Source organism: Lissotriton vulgaris, chromosome 4_1, assembly GCF_964263255.1.
Source record: "Lissotriton vulgaris chromosome 4_1, aLisVul1.2, whole genome shotgun sequence".
Taxonomy (NCBI): Eukaryota; Metazoa; Chordata; class Amphibia; order Caudata; family Salamandridae; genus Lissotriton; species Lissotriton vulgaris.
The window spans coordinates 1,452,409,295-1,452,425,970 of NC_141691.1; the positions used below are offsets into that span (position 1 = coordinate 1,452,409,295).

A 16,676-nucleotide genomic window follows, 5' to 3' on the forward strand; every position below is an offset into this window, starting at 1 on the left:
TTATTGCAGCAGGAGGTCCTCGTCATGCTGCAAAAAGGAGCAATAGAGCTCGTTCCTGTGCAAGAAAGAGGCACAGGGGTCTACTCCCTGTACTTATTAATACCAAAAAAGGACGGGTCCAGAAGGCCCATCCTGGACCTCAGGCCCCTCAACCAGTACATCCTGTCGGAGCACTTCCATATGCTGACCCTGCAGCAAGTGCTCCCGTTGCTCAGTCAGGGGGATTTTCTCGCAACTTTAGACCTAAAGGATGCGTATTTTCACATTCCACTGCACCCGCCACACAGAAAATACCTCCGGTTCACCATCCAAAACCAACACTACCATTTCAAGGTTTTGCCTTTCGGGGTCACCACAGCACCCAGGGTGTTCACAAAGTGCCTGGCAACAGTGGCGGCGCACCTAAGGAGACAAAACATCCATGTCTACCCTTATCTGGACGACTGGCTCATCCAGGCGAAGTCAGCCCAGCAGTGTGCCGCTCACATGTCCCACACCATTCACCTCCTTCACGACCTGGGATTCTCACTGAATTACCCAAAATCCCACCTCCAGCCCGCCCACATACGGCAGTATCTGGGTGCGACGATAAACACTCTGGCAGCCACAGCACAGCCGAATTCAGTGAGGGTCAGCAGCATTCAATCGCTGATACAACGATTCAGACCCCAACACTCGCTTCCGGCGAGTGTGTTCATGCAGTTGATAGGCATGATGGCCTCCTGCATTTCCATAGTCCCGCACGCGAGACTACATATGCGTCCGCTTCAGGAGTGCCTTGCACGTCAGTGGTCTCAGGCTCACGGGCAGTTAAAAGACCTAGTGTTGGTGAGCGGTCGGGCATACAACTCTCTGCATTGGTGGAATCCTCAAAACCTTTGCAAGGGACGACAGTTCCAAGAGCCTGTGCCACAGATCATCCTGACAATGGACTCCTCTCTCCAGGGATGTGGAGCTCATGTACTCCATTACACTCTGCAGGAACTATGGACACAACAGCAACGTAAGATGCACATCAATGTTCTGGAACTGATGGCAATCTTCATGGCACTAAAAGCCTTCAAAGTACATCCATGCAACAAGGTCGTTTTGATCCTGATGGACAACATGACAGCCATGTACTACATTCAGAAACCGGGAGGTACCCACTCTCCGCAGCTGTCATCTGGCTCAGAGCATGTGGAAGTGGGCCATTCAGAGGAACATCTTCCTCATGGCAGAACACCTCCCGGGCAAGGACAATCAGATGGCGGACCTGCTCAGCAGGTACAGCTACCAAATGCACAAGTGGGAGTTGCATCCATCAGTACTCCACCCGTACTTTCAAAAGTGGGGTCATCCAGAGATAGACCTGTTCGCCACAAGGGAGAACGCAAAATGCCAAAGCTTCGCCGCCAGGTTTCCACACCCGCAGTCGCAGGGCAATGTGATATGGATGAACTGGTCAGTCAGATTTGCATACGCTTTTCCCCCAGCACCTCTGATACCGCTGGTGGCACGCAAACTCAGGCAGCACTCGATGACTCTCATCCTGGTTGCTCCAACGTGGGCTCGCCAACCATGGTACACCACGTTTCTGGAACTGTCCGTGGTACCGCATCAAAGGCTACGCCTCACACCCAGCCTTCTGACGCAGAGCCATGGCGACATTCAGCATCCAGATCCGCAACAGCTCAACCTGGCGATCTGGCTCCTGAGGTCTTAGAGTTTGGCTACCTAAACTTGCCTCCGGACTGCATGGACAACATCCGGGAGGCAAGGAAGCCCACCACTAGAGCATGCTACGCGGCAAAGTGGAAGCGGTTTGTCATTTACTGTGCAGACCACAACATTAACCCGCTGGATGCATCTATTCAGAACATCATTTGTTATCTTTTCCATCTGTACAAATGTAATTTGGCCTATGCTTCCATTCGCATACATCTATCTGCGATGGCTGCTTATCTCCAAAACAGGCAGCACCTCTCACTTTTCAGGGTGCCTGCTATTAAAGCCTTCCTTGAAGGGCTCAAGCGTGTTATTCCTCCGCGGACTCCGCCAGCTCCGGAGTGGAACCTCAATGTGGTCCTCACCAGGCTGATGGGTCCCTCCTTTGAACCGCTGCATTCCTGCGAGATTCAGTTCTTGACATGGAAAGTGGCTTTCCTTATTGCGATTACATCGCTGCGACGAGTTAGTGAGCTCCAGGCACTAACCATACAAGAGCCATTTATTCAAATTCATTCCAACAGGGTGGTGCTTCGCACTAACCCTAAATTTCTTCCTAAAGTAGTATCTCAATTCCATATTAACCAAACTATTGAATTACCTGTGTTCTTCCAAAATCCAGAGTCATTGGCGGAGAAAATGCTCCACACCCTTGACGTCAAAAGGGCCTTAATGTATTACATTGATAGGACCAAGGATTTTAGGAAAACTAAACAACTCTTTGTTGCCTTTGCGCCACAACACATAGGTAACCCCATTTCCAAAGCTGGTATAGCTAGGTGGATAGTTAAATGTATTCAGATATGCTATCTGAAAGCCAAATGTACTCTCACCATTCCACCGCAGGCCCACTCCACCAGAAAGTTGGGGGCCTCTATGGCTTTCCTTGGAAATATCCCTTTGGAAGACATATGTAGAGCAGCCACATGGTCTACCACACACACATTTACATAGCATTATTGTGTTGATGTGCACTCCAAACAGCAAGCAGCTGTAGGGCAGGCTGTTCTAAAAACACTTTTCCAGACTGCTACGGCTGGCACGGGCGGCCGCCGCTAATGGAGGGACTGCTATGTATTCAATGCACAGATATGAATTCAGCAGCCCACATGCCTTGAACCGAATAGGCTACTTACCAGTATGCATCTGTTCTTGGCATGTAGGGCTGCTGACATTCATATCGCCCGCCCTCCTCCCCGGCGCCTGTAGCAGCTGCAGAATTCTCACATACGTCTAGCATGGTCATCTTTCACTTAGTTTTACTCCATCTTGGTCACAATGGCTAAAAACAATCTGAGGATGGAGTCGATGCCCATGCGCACTGTAGTCCAGGGGAGGAGCCACCTATCTTGTGATACTTCGAAGACTCTTCCAGAACAGCAATGTGCAATCATCCGGACCCAACACTAGGCGGCAATCTATGCACAGATATGAATGTCAGCAGCCCTACATGCCAAGAACAGATGCATACTGGTAAGTAGCATATCCGATACTTTGAAAAGCTCTCTTCTGGGGGAGTGTATGGTTTCCCATGATAGATTGAGAAATCTATCTCCTTTCTGTAAACAACAAATTACTTTAAACATAGGCTTGTCTTCACAAATACAAAACATATCCACCAAGAAACCCAGTAGTTAGACGTAATGTAAGTTGACTGTGTCCCTTGACTGTTCTGTTTACAGTAAACTGGTCTCCCCACTGTTTTTCATTGTGCTGCAAAATATCCGTGCATTTTCTAAATTATTTACTCTGTTAATTGCTTTACCCATGCACAGAGAGCATAAAGGTGATACGTTACTCATTAGCAGATGAAAGTGCTCAGAGCAAGGAAAAATAATAACAATCTGACAAAGTAGTGTTATTTTTTAATGGATGCAGCAAGATCCATTTGATCTGTTTTGGCCTTCCACAAATTGTGTAGTTGTTCCTTTGGTTTTGAGACCAGTGAATGACATTCTGAAGAATTCATCTACATCCTTAATCGGATTATCCTTCAAGCTATGTTTGTGAATTAAAGTTAATTGCATAATGAATGGATAAAGATGTAAAATAATTTTCCCTTCTAGCTTTAGTCCTAAATCTAGATTTTGATTTATATTTTTGAAGGACTCTGGTGCCCATAGTTGACATTTTAGATAATAGTAGTGTACCCAGAAAAAAGAACTGGGGTCATGGGGTGAATAGACCTGACCACCCAAACACAGTAGTAAAGAACTTGGAGCTTTGAATGACCAAGAATACTGTTTCCTTATTTAAGTAACAGAACTTTACAACTCATCTTCATCATCCTTCCAGTGTCATTTTCAGCCACCAAACACTTATTCAAGTGCAGCGAGCTATACTTCTAGGACTATTACTTGCGTAAACAGTAATCTAGTTCATAGGAAAGGACAACAGTTATGGTTATGGTTACATCACACTGACACGGGTTAAACACAGATCTTAATACTCATGCTATTCAAACCCTCATCATCTCATCCAGGTTGGCAGAAAATCCACTCTTCTCTTTCCCAGTCTACAAAACGCAACTGTAGGCAAAAACCAGCACTAGATACAACAGTATGCTCACTCAGACTGGGCTGGTCAGCCGACACTCCCCAAAAGAATACACTTTACTGCAAGATTACAATCACAGATGCATGCTTAAACATTTGTGAGTGCTATATGAACACTTTTTAACATAATCCCTTTGGTATTGCTTGCAAAGCATTGCTTTTGTGTGTGATTCTACTGGTGCTTATTTATTAATTGTTTGCTGTTTTCCTTAGATTCTCTGGTGATGATAATAAATGCAACAGATGCTGATGAAGAAAATAACTTAAATTCTAAACTTGCGTACCGAATTGTCTCAGCAACACCACAAATATTCTTTCTGAGTAAAAGTACAGGGGAGATTCGAACTGTTGTGGATAATCTGGATAGAGAGGTAATGTAATTAATACTTCACAGTTATTATAGGATTTTTTTAAAATTTAGAGCGTCTGTCGGTTTTCAGAATATTGGTGTTTAAAGGAAATATGGATCTTTTTCTGTGGTATTCTCTGCTCAGTAGATCTCCTGAAATGAGATTCTAAAAGTTCTAGTAATGAAACTGGAGAACCTTATTCACCACGTTTTTGTGTACACCATTGTGAACCCCACACAGAGCCATATAATCTCCAATTCTAATGAAATGTAAATGTGATGGACTGAGCAGGAGATAAAAGCACTATTTATCAAAGATTATTGACCACTGTTACTTTCACAAGGACATAAAATTTGTTATCTGCATGCCCTTCTCTGTAACATCTCCCCAGCAATAAACATTCGATTTTTTAACGTGTCAAAGATGTGTGCTAATGTTGATGCACAAGGTATTATGTGGTTTGTTCTTTAAAACTAGGCATGCTTTTTTGCATTAATCTTGCTTTCGTCCCTCCCTGTTAACTAAGAAGTGGTGTTTTGCCTAGTGCTGTTTATTTGCTAGTTTTAGGTGTTGTGGAAGCTTGTGTTGAGCTGATTAAGATTATATCTGCTCTGCCATGAATACCCTGCTAATGATTTCTTGCACTACATGAGAAAGAAAGCAGTGAACTTCACCATTTGAGTAAGAAGCATGGAGGATTGTTAAATTCATATGATGTCTGTGAGAAATTGGGTTGTTTGTTGAGAGTGGTAATACCCTGCTCAGACACAGCCGCAGTTCTTGTCAGGGTTAACCACAAAAAGTCACCTGTGCTTAATCCTGTGGTAGCTTGGCACAAAAAAACAGGCAGGCTTAACTTGGAGACAAAGTGTAAAGTATTTATGCAGCACTTAAACAGTAGTGAGGTGCAGACAGAACACAAGAAAAAATCCCACAAACAGAGTAAAATTGTATACATTGTTTGACTCCAAACAACGTGTTTCAGATACACAAAGTGAATGGACGAGGTCTACACTTACCTTTGGACTTAAAAGAAATTTTTAAGAAAAATGTTGAGGAAGGTAAAGTTCAGCAGGTCAAGGCAGTCAGCGGTGTCCGAGAAAGAGGTGTTGTCCTCTGGGAGCTGCTGGATGAAGTTGCAGTGAAGATTTCTACGTTTGGTCTTCGCATGGAAGTATAAAATTTCCAGCGGGATGAGACTGCAGTCTGCTGCAGACAAGGGCTCCACGAGGACAGGAACCCCTTCTGCGAGGAGCCGCTGAACAGGATTTGCTGCTGGGGAGTAGACCATTGCTACTGCAATGTCCGGTGCTACTGCGAAGTCCGACTGACCAACGATGCACCATAAACGGATCGGTGATCAGGTAGGACCTGGTCTCCTCTTGGTTCTCATAGTACTTTTTGTCTGAACATTTTTCGAAGTCTCATATTTTGGATTTAGGATATCTGGTTACCTTTAGCACCACTTCCAATGGTCCAGGACTGGAGGGGCATTACCCACTTGGAGGGTCAGGACTCACCACTTAGGCATGGTCCTGGTACAGTTTCAAGTTAGTTGGAGCCTTTTCTGGCCCTGAGGCTTTGTTCAAAGACGCCAGCCCACTAGCCCTTGAAGTAATTCTGAAAGTCCTGGGTTCAAGCAGAAAAGCAGGTTGCAAGCAGCAGGCAGTCTTCTGAGTGCAGAAGGCAGGCATCAGATAGCAGGGAAGCCCTCTTGGTGCAATAGAACAGTCCTTTGAAGTACACAGAATGCCACAGGCAGCAGGGCTGATCTTAAGAGGACTTTTGCAGGTCCAGAAGTGAACTGAAGAGGGGATTTGAGTGTTCTAGTTTTATACCTGTTGCCAAATTTGAAGTAGAAGAAACCTATGAAGTTTCCCCAGAGAAGTGTTTGGAATTTCCTGCATCCTCGCCCTGGTACCAGGATGTCTGGGGGCATGAAAGGCTGGTGTAAAGTTTTTTGTCTGCATGCTGAAGCAGTGTCTTTGAAGTGCTAGTGGGGCTGTGCACAGCTCCACCCCGTCACCCTGCAAGTATGGGCCATCACGCCAACACCCTCTGTTGTGTGGCTGTCTGAGAGGAATACACAAATGCCAGTTGCCGACTACGCCTAGTTATGTCACCCGAGAAACATGCTGCAGGCACCAAAAGGTTAGGACAAGAAAATGCCAACTTTCTAAAGTGACTTTTTCAGGATTGTGACTTCAAACCCAACATTACGATTAAACAGGATTTTAAATTACGCCTTAGACACCAAACAAGACATTACTACCTGCTCCTAAGCAAACGTTTCAATTATTAAATTTAATAAGGTAACTCTGTTATCCAATGTGAGGGGTAGGCCTTACAGTAGTGAAAATACATTTGTGAATTTTCCACTACCACAACATGTAAAACTTAAAAGTACATGTATGTTTTAAATGCAGTGCGCGTTGACCTATGGACTGTTTAGGGTTTCCCCTAGGGATAGCTTAAATGTATCAACAAAGGATGGTTTAGGCCTGGCAAAAGGATTATTTTGCCTGATCTAAATTGCACTGTAAACTGCATACAGGCTGCAATGACAGGCTTAACCCCTCCCATGCTCATGACGGAGCCGCTCCGTCATGAGCATCGGCTGAGCTGTGCTCATGACAGAGCGGTTCCGTACTGGCCCTGCCGCCGCGCCTGCGCGGCGCGTTCTATTGAGCGAGCGGGGCCATGACGGAACTGCTCCGTCACGAGCACAGCTAACCGCGGATCGTGACGGAGCGGCTCAGTCACAAGCATGCGGCCGCCGCTCGCCCCCCTCCCCCTAGCACTGCGGCGGAATTGCCGCCGCAGCGCAGGGGTTAAGACACGTTTTAAGGAGCTACTGAAGTGGGATGCGCAATAAGTGTTACAGACACACTATTAGCTTTTAATTTACTGGCCCTGGGTATATGATATACCACTTTATAAGGAACTTATAGGTAAAATAAATTTGCCAACCATGTGTAAACCAGGTTTACCATGTTTAAGGGAGTGAGCAATAGTACTTTAGCACTGGTTAGCAGTAAAATAAATTTGCCAACCATGTGTAAACCAGGTTTACCATGTTTAAGGGAGTGAGCAATAGTACTTTAGCACTGGTTAGCAGTAATAAAGTACACAAAGTTCTAAGGCCAACAAAAACGAATCCAGCAAAATAGTAGAGAATGTGGCCAAAGGTTTGGGGGAAGACCACCCTAGCAGATCTAATAATGACCATATATTGTAAATTAGTAGTTTGGTCTAAAATGTTCTCCTAAATTAGTACGGATACAAATGTTCATTACACTTTTTTAATTACAAATCAATATCTTTGATTAATCTCATCATAAAGAAAATAAATAAAGACTAGTAAACGAAAACAAAAACCACCCTAGCTACAGCCATAAATGCTTTCCTGTACAGGGCACTCAGATCACTAACTCAAGAGAACCAATCTGAAAAAACTGCATCAGCATAGATTTCAATAAAAGAACATTTCAGTGCATTTCAGCAAAAGGCTGTTTATTGAGTTTGGACGGGAGTACAGAGCTTATATATTTTGTTATTTATGTCTTTATCCTAAGAATAAACTTTTTAAAAGGAATTGAAGGAGATTATGGCCCTAAATAATGCACTGATTATTCCTTGGTTACTTTATATAGGATACTCATTGGTTAACCTTAATTTAAGTATTGGTCTGTTGAAATCTGAAAGTATAAGAAAATCTGCAGGAAGTGAAATAAAATAAATATTTAATTAAATGCAGATATAAGCCAAAGAAGGATATGAAAACTGCCATATCATCAGTGCAGTATGATACCTGCCTGTTATTTATCTCTAGACCATGTAAAACCACAAAACTGGAGATCATGGTTCTTGAGGTTTTGCCGAGGTATTTTACTGCTGAAAAATGTTAATACAAAACCGGCAGACCAAACTAAGAGATTTTTGCAGCAAGTATGTAATAGAAGATGAGACAAATTTATATGTCCGAATATATGTTCGATTTATGCAGATTTATTGAAAAAGTAATTGATCGCATTATTAAAATGTGGCAGTTTTTCAACTTGCAAAGAAGAGTTAAGAGTTATAATTTTGTGAATGTTTTTGCTTACCTTTAATACAGAAGCAAAGCTCCTACACTTTGGTTGTGGAAGTGAGAGACCGAGATGGAAATGCACAAGGATTGGTTGGAACATCTACTGTCTCTATCGATATTGTGGATGTCAATGATAATATTCCAGTACTTGAAAAAGACATGGTAAATATGTTTCGGAATACAACGTATTAAACGTAAACGTTGATCACTGATCTTCTTGTTGCTTTGTTTTTTAATATGACCTGCACTAGAATATCACCACACCATTTACATGAAGAATGTGCACTTTTTTAGGTCTCGCCTGAGACAGCGCATGCGCTGCGAGACATTTAGTAAGCAGCTTTTGAAAGTGCCACCACAGGCTTTTGGTGCCCTCCAGCTTGCATGCACGTGAGCGTGCACGCTCGCAGCCGCCATCTGTCTTTCCTCAGTCACACAACTCCCACCTCTCCCCCACCACAGATGGTTGCATCGCTCGCCGAGCTCGATCGCGATCACTTTCACTGCCGTGTCACTTTCACAGCCTTGCGGCCAATGCTTGTTGCCTTTGCCACGAAAAAATGCTTGAATAGGGCACATAGGCTGTTCGTTCTTCGCAGATGACATGCAAACAGCATTTGGGTTTGCTACACACTGGGGCATCATTCACCAAGGCCCTTTTAACAGGAATTAATAACATTAAATCAACTTGTTGTCATAGGCTGTTCGTTCTTCGTAGCTGACATGCAACAGCATTTGGGTTTGCTACACACTGGGGCATCATTCACCAAGGCCCTTTTAACATGAATTAATAACATTAAAACGACTTGTTTTCTTTTGGTACTTGAGGAGGCAATCTGGAGTGGGGGGTGGTGGACTACACGTTTTTTCTCGAGCCACGGGCCGCGTGCAGGTAATACCGAGGGTCACACAGGGCTGGGTCAAGGCTCGGTTACCAGCAAGTAGGGGCCTTAGGAAGGGAAGGGGTCCTGGCTGGGTTTGGAGATGCACAACTCCTTCAGCCACAAGCGTTTCCATTCGGAACTTGCATACTTCTGCATCTTTCAGACGACAACTCTGGACATACTTTTTAATTGGCTGCAATAATATTTTAAGTGATGCTGCCACCCATCTTGATTTTGGTCACCGATGCAGCCGTTTTGCACATCCCGTTAGACGACGCGCTGACCGTGCGCTGCCTTTTCAGGAAAGATGGTAAAAACCTTAAATTGCGGGCTCAGAATCAACAGTAATGAGCATTTGCATAGCCAATGGGTCTCGCCTTTGGGACTTGCTGCATAACTAAATACTTATAAGGTCCCAAAGGGGAGACCTATTGGCTATGCCAATGCTTGTTTTATGTTTATACTGTGATTTGAATGTCTATGAATATGCGAATTCATGAACTTGTAAGCTGATTTTATTCTTTCTTTGTAATACATTTTGATGTCTAGTGCATCAACTACTAAACTTTAGACTTATAGCACTGGTCAATTATCCTGAAGGATCATCAGTACAGACAGACTTGAAGGGTTCTCTCCATGCACCATTGTCTTCTGTCCTCCTTTAAAGTAATCCTGCTTAGCAAATTGATATGCTTGCGTGCAAATGCACACAGCCATCTGGAGCATGACATGCTCTTTTCAGTAGCATCAACTGGTACGTCTCCACTTACCTCCATGATGCTATGCTGAATTACATTGGCCTGTAAAAGCCTCATAAGGAAATGTCCTAATGCAGCCCATCCGGCTGACACTGCTGCTGCAGAGCACTACTTCTCCCTGTCATTGCCCAGGCCCTTCCCTTCCTCCCAGCAGAAGTATAGGTCTTCACAGGAGCAGTGTTTTTATAAGCATGATATAGGAAACAAATTTACTCATCTTTAAATCCACATATGTGCACGACTATGTAAAAGGCTCAGCAGTTTTGATGATTCATTGGCTCAGGTAAATGGATCCTTAAACATTGAAGCTAGAATTGAGCAATGTAGAACGCTTGCTTTATGCATTTGGTGTCAAGTGAATTTCTCAACACTTAGAAACATAATGAAGCTTGGTCCTCAGCTTACCTCTTTGTTTTGAGATTAGTTATTCCATTGTACCTGCTCATTTTAGTATACTTAATTTTGCGTTTTTGTCTACACTGCGCCTATTAGGAAGCACTGCCATGCGCTCTTTAGATAGAATTGTTTGTCTCTAAGCTAAGCATTGCTTGTTTCTGCAGGTTAGGGAACTGTGACCAAGCTGAATGATCTCTAGTTACATTTCCTTAAATAAACAATAGCTTTTTGCAGTAAGCAAAGTGCATTAAGTGTGCACCTACAAGTTTGTGCAAGTCAATTAATGTTTCCAGTGTCTTTAAAGAGGAATCATCCACTAGGTCCCCAAGTGAATTCAAACAGTGAATGCCAAAATTATGTACTAACCGATCCATTGTATCGCCCTCTAAACCACTATGTGACCCATGATTGAAAGAGTGAAGTTTGTCTTGCACAGACGGTTTTATAACAATATCTGTAACAACCCATTTAACATTGCATTCATGGATAGTTTGCTAAGTAACGAAACCGGTCATGAACACAGCTAATTTTCCTTTTACATCGAGTGTTGTGAAACCCTCCACTTAATGCATTTGACTTTTAAACATATTGTTTGGCTGGATTTTGAAACGGTAAACAGTATATCAGACACTGACTCATGAGATCGAACAACCTTGAACAATTAGACTGATTATTGATATTGATATTGATATTGATATTGATATTGAAATGTATTTGTAGAGCGCTCGTTCGCCCGGGGGCTTCATGGCGCTATAGACAGGGACACAACGCATCAGTCAGAAGAAGCAAAAAGGAGCTCATCAGAACGCTTGGGAGAAGAGCCATGTTTTGAGGGAGTGTCTGAAACTGAGAATGTTTCCACACGTTTTAAGGTGAAAAGGGAGGGAGTTCCAGAAGGCCGCCGCAAGATGGTCAAAGCAACAACCTCCAAGACGCTTCCTTTTGTAAGTAGGAACAGTCAGAAGATGTTTATGCATAGAGCGAAGATTCCTGGAGGGGTCATATTTTTTGAACAGATCTCTGATGAATATGGGGCCAGATTGGTGTAAGGACTTAAATAAAATACAACCAGTCTTGAAAGCCACCCGTTGCTCAACAGGCAGCCAGTGTAGTTGTTTTAGGCCCAGTCTGACAGACTGCCTCCTAGGTAGATTCAGAATGAGTCTGGCTGCCTGATTCTGAATCAGCTGGAGGCGTTTTAAATCGCCGACCTGGAGCCCAAGGTAAAGACTATTAGAGAAGTCCAGTCTAGACAGAACCAGGGAGATGACAATCTGTGTGAGCGCTTCCAGAGAGAAGAAACGAGCAATTTTCTTAATTTTCTTCAGCTGAAAAAGGCTGGAAGACACCACTGCACTGACCTGCCTTTTCAGAGAGAGATCTTCGCTAAGAAAAATTCCTTGGCTCTTAACTGAGGGCGATTTAGAGGGTGGGGCTCCCATGCTGGCAGGCCAAAAGCCAGGGTTCCAACTGAGTGCACTCTGCCCAGGCAAGACCAACTCAGTCTTGCCTGGGTTGAGCTTCAGGTGACTGCAGCTCATCCAACTCAGGATGTGAGACATGGTGTTTTGAAACACTACCACTGAGTCCTCGGTGTTTAGGGGAAAGATGAGCTGCAGATCATCTGCGTAGTTGAAAATGGTGACTCTAGTGTCCCTAAGGGAATACAGCAGGGGGCGTAAATATAAATTAAAAAGTAGCGGTGACAAGGACGAACCCTGAGGAACTCCGCAAGTAGTAGGAATAGTGGGGGCCGTGAAGGGGCCCAACCTCACGGATTGGGTACGGCCAGTAATGAATGAGCGAATCCAGCTCAGCGCAGAGCCCCTGAGACCGGCCTGTTCGACACGGTTGACCAAGATGGTATAGTCAACCGTGTCGAATGCCGCAGATAGATCTAATAGTACCAGAGCCTGGTGGATCCCCTCATCGGCATTCCGCCTCAAGGTGTTCTGAACTGAGACGATGACAGCTTCAGTAGAATGAAGAGGGCGGAAGCCAGCCTGGTTGGGCGCAAGGTACTGTGATTCTTCCAAAAATTTGGACATGCTATCACAAACATGGGCCTCCAATATTTTGGCACAGTACGGCAGCAAGGAAATGGGCCTATAATTGAGAGGATCCGATGGATTAGCCCCAGCCTTTTTCAGCAAAGGGATGAGAAGAGCTTTTTTAAAACTGGCAGGGACCAAACCCTGTGAGAGGGATCCATTCATCATGGAAAGCATGCTCTCAGGGATGGCGGCTCCTACTTCCCTCAAGATGTAGGGAGGGCATATGTCATCAGGGGAACCAGATTTAACTTTGAGGAGGAGTTTAGATAAACAGGCAGCATCAATGGAGGGGAAAGATTCCAGAGTGGAAGGGTTGTAAAAAATATCAGCCGGGGAAAAAGGGGATGAGGTGGTGACAATGCTTTGCTTTATGGTGCAAATCTTACTGAAAAAGAAGGTATTTAGTGTGTTGCAGAGATCCTGAGTGGGAGCCGCAGCTAGGGAAGTTCTATTACTGCCACTAAGACTCTCCACAATGTTGAATAAATCTCTAGATTTATTGCGAGATTGAAGAATTTGCTCAGAGAAATAGTCGGTTTTGTGCTTCTGAATGAGTTTCTGGTACTCCTTTCGTGCCTTGCAATAATCAGCCTTGTCAGAATCTGAGTACGCCGACCGCCACTTACGCTCCTTCTGACGAACTAGCAGCTTTAAGGCTTTAAGATGAGGTGTAAACCATCTGTGAGCGTCATGGGTGCGGGAGCGGGGAAAGTTGGAGCAGGGAGCGTGAACATTAGCAGCCTGAAGTAGCCAACTGGAAAAGGCTTCTTCATACCCCTCAATATCCTGATCAAATAAGGGGAGGGATAGAGTTAAGGTGTCAATGAAGGCAGGGAGGTCAGCGTGCTTCCAGAGTCTGACTTTCCCTCCTTGCTGAGGCGGCTGTTTCCTGTTCTCAGTGATGGTAATTATATTGGAGATATGGATAGTCCATTGTTATTGTCTCGTTTTGGATAGGTACAAACCGCCTCCATGCAAATATGGTGTAGGACAGCAGGTAACCTTGCCTCAGTTGAAGCTATCTTACCCTGTCATGCACAGAATTCGATTATAGTCTATATCCGGAATCCGGAATCTTAGTCCGAGGTACTGATTCATATACTCAAGAATTTTATGTATTAATTTCCAGCCGACTGAGTAAATTAATCTTTTTTGGCTTCAAGGAAAATTACCTTCTTCTGGGACGCCACTTGATTTAACCCACTTAAGAGCATGCCAGGTACTGGTTTGGATTTTTAAATACGGGTATCATATCAGCATGTTAGAAATCAGTGTTGCACAGCTAATCCTAGAGAGAAGCTTGTAGAAGGAGCAGTTTATCTTACCCTTAGTGGGATTCAGATAGGCAATAATGATGATGATGATGATGATCTTTACAGACACTGTTAAAGCAGCATCTTCATATAAAGTCTGAGTAGATGCATGGCTAGTAAGTAGCAGAATTCCCAGACCACTGTTGCACCTCAAAACTAATGATACCGAAAGTTCTTGCTTCATAATAACATCAGCCTGCTCAACAAATCCCGTCATACTCTGATTACATTCGCCTAACAATATGACCTTGTGTGCTTCATCTTCATAGAAGTTAACTCTACCCAGTGCCTGATAAGTCTATGAACTTGTTAGAGATGCAGGACTCATCAGACGTGATGTCATACTTTGTACTTTTTAGTTCCCACAAATGGATTAGCCCAGTTTCCATACTTGTAGCCAAGTAACAAGCTGATGTCGCATCTTCTCGGTGCATCTGGAGTCTTACTGTCATAACTCCTGATAGATACTCTCTCAACTTTCGTGATGTACCTCCTCTTTAGAATCACCAGATATTTTTTTCAAAGCAGACTTCTCTTCTCTATACTGAAGTTTCTTTGGAGAATTTGTTTTCAGTGACAGACTGTCTCTTGCTCAACTGATTTTCTTATGCCCACTTCTGACCGTAGATAAATCCCATGACTATATAACAGAAAGATGTCCCCAGGTGGATGAGTATAGGCAGGTGTATCCCAAAATTATATCTAAAACAGTGCAATATGTTCTGTGATGGTCCGTCAAAAAACGGAGTGCAGCAGACATAATGATGGGACACCTCGCTCTTCAAGAAAAAAGACCAAGTAAAGAGGTATTGAGCTGAGAAGCGTGCCTCCATACTGATTCCAGATACCAGTCTCTTGAACCCCTGTAATGTATTCATTAAGTAGTTGTTCCCATGGACCAAAGCATGAGAGTATACCACATGAGCAGGACTGATGTTCCTCCTACTATCCATAAGCTCTTAGAACGCAGCTCACAGCATCACAGTAAATGTGTTGGGGTTATTTTGTGCACTGACTTATCTAAAGCAGGATCTCTGTGCACTAGTATAACCCCCTGCCCACAATAATCCAGCATCCCTCATTTTAACAGTCCCTGCAGCAAACCTAAAATAAAAATCCAGAAAATCAAAATTACATCCATGGCAATTTATAAGTTGTACATATCTCCTTTTTAGTGAATCTGTAACCCACACCCATGATAAAGCTTTGTTAGGTTCCTTTTAACTGAGGGCATAGGTTCCCTCTGGCTGCGGACATTTGATGTTCATACCCCCTGCCCCAAAAATCACCCTCTTTAACTTGCTCCCCCTTCAAGGGTTTCTCCTGGAAACATGTAACCTTAGCTTTCTCTCGTATAAGTAATTGAATGAAGCTCCCCATCTGATGTAAAAGCGGAGCGCTGCAGTAAACGTTGGGTCGCTCTGCACTAGCTGCACTGTGAGGTCGCAGGGCTGCGAGGCACTTGGCTCACCACCTTCCTTTTTTGCCTACTCCTCGCGGGACCCGCTGCGCGGGTCCCGCTTCGCTGGATCAACTCTCACCTGGATTCCTGATTGACTGCTCCTGGGGCTCAACGAGGGAAAGGCAGGGCTGCGAGCGGAGTGCTACTGCCGGCCAGGGACTACCTGTCTCAGAAGCACCGCCGGCCGGACCATCAGCACCTGGGCAGCTCTCCCCGCCTGCCCCTCCCCATCTGATGTAAAAGCGGAGCGCTGCAGTAAACGTTGGGTCGCTCTGCACTAGCTGCACTGTGAGGTCGCAGGGCTGCGAGGCACTTGGCTCACCACCTTCCTTTTTTGCCTACTCCTCGCGGGACCCGCTGCGCTGGATCAACTCTCACCTGGATTCCTGATTGACTGCTCCTGGGGCTCAACGAGGGAAAGGCAGGGCTGCGAGCGGAGTGCTACTGCCGGCCAGGGACTACCTGTCCCAGAAGCACCGCCGGCCTGACCATCAGCACCTGGGCTGCTCTCCCCGCCTGCCCCTCCCCTTTACCCATAATTCTACATATTGTTGTGAGCAGTCTGCTGCGCGGGAGCGAGCGGGAGAAGCCCGGGACAAGGGCGGGACCGTCTGTGGCCGTCCGGGGCTGAAGGAGGCTGGGCTGGGCCCACTCTCTTTCGCCCTCACTTTCTTGATACTAGCTGAACCAAGGAATAGATCACGGACATGCCCTCACCGGCACCATGTGAAACTCCATCAAGGGTGGGGGGAAGCAACACAGGGACTCTGGACAATTATTTCAAATCCGCTAAGGGAGAAGGGGGAAAAGAAAGCTCCTTAGAGAAGCGCAGGGCAGAGCGCCGCCGCTCCATTGAATTCATGAAAAGCAGACCCCTTAGCGAGATAATTCCCTAGCCCATCTCCCAAGAGGAAAGCACCCTTAATGATAGCCAGGATCTATCAACCCAAGATGGCGTCCCCCTATTGTTACGGGATAGCATTACCATCCCCGGTACACTGTCCGAAAACAGCATGGAGGTCATCCCACCCTCAACCTCCACCAATATGGCTGTTGACTTGGTCACCCAAACTCCCCCGCTAAACAAAAGCAAGAAAAATAAGCCTA

General features: G+C 44.9%; 1 protein-coding gene across 1 annotated transcript in view; it reads left to right on the forward strand.

Annotated features, from left to right (window-relative positions):
- Positions 1-16,676, forward strand: part of LOC147724096 (desmoglein-2-like) — a 396,529-nt gene that overhangs the window by 206,097 nt on the left and 173,756 nt on the right. Inside the window, exons 6-7 of the mRNA XM_086965676.1 lie at positions 4,476-4,633; positions 8,730-8,864. Of these exons, the coding sequence (XP_086821802.1) occupies positions 4,476-4,633; positions 8,730-8,864 (293 nt within the window). The remainder of the gene's footprint in view (positions 1-4,475; positions 4,634-8,729; positions 8,865-16,676) is intronic.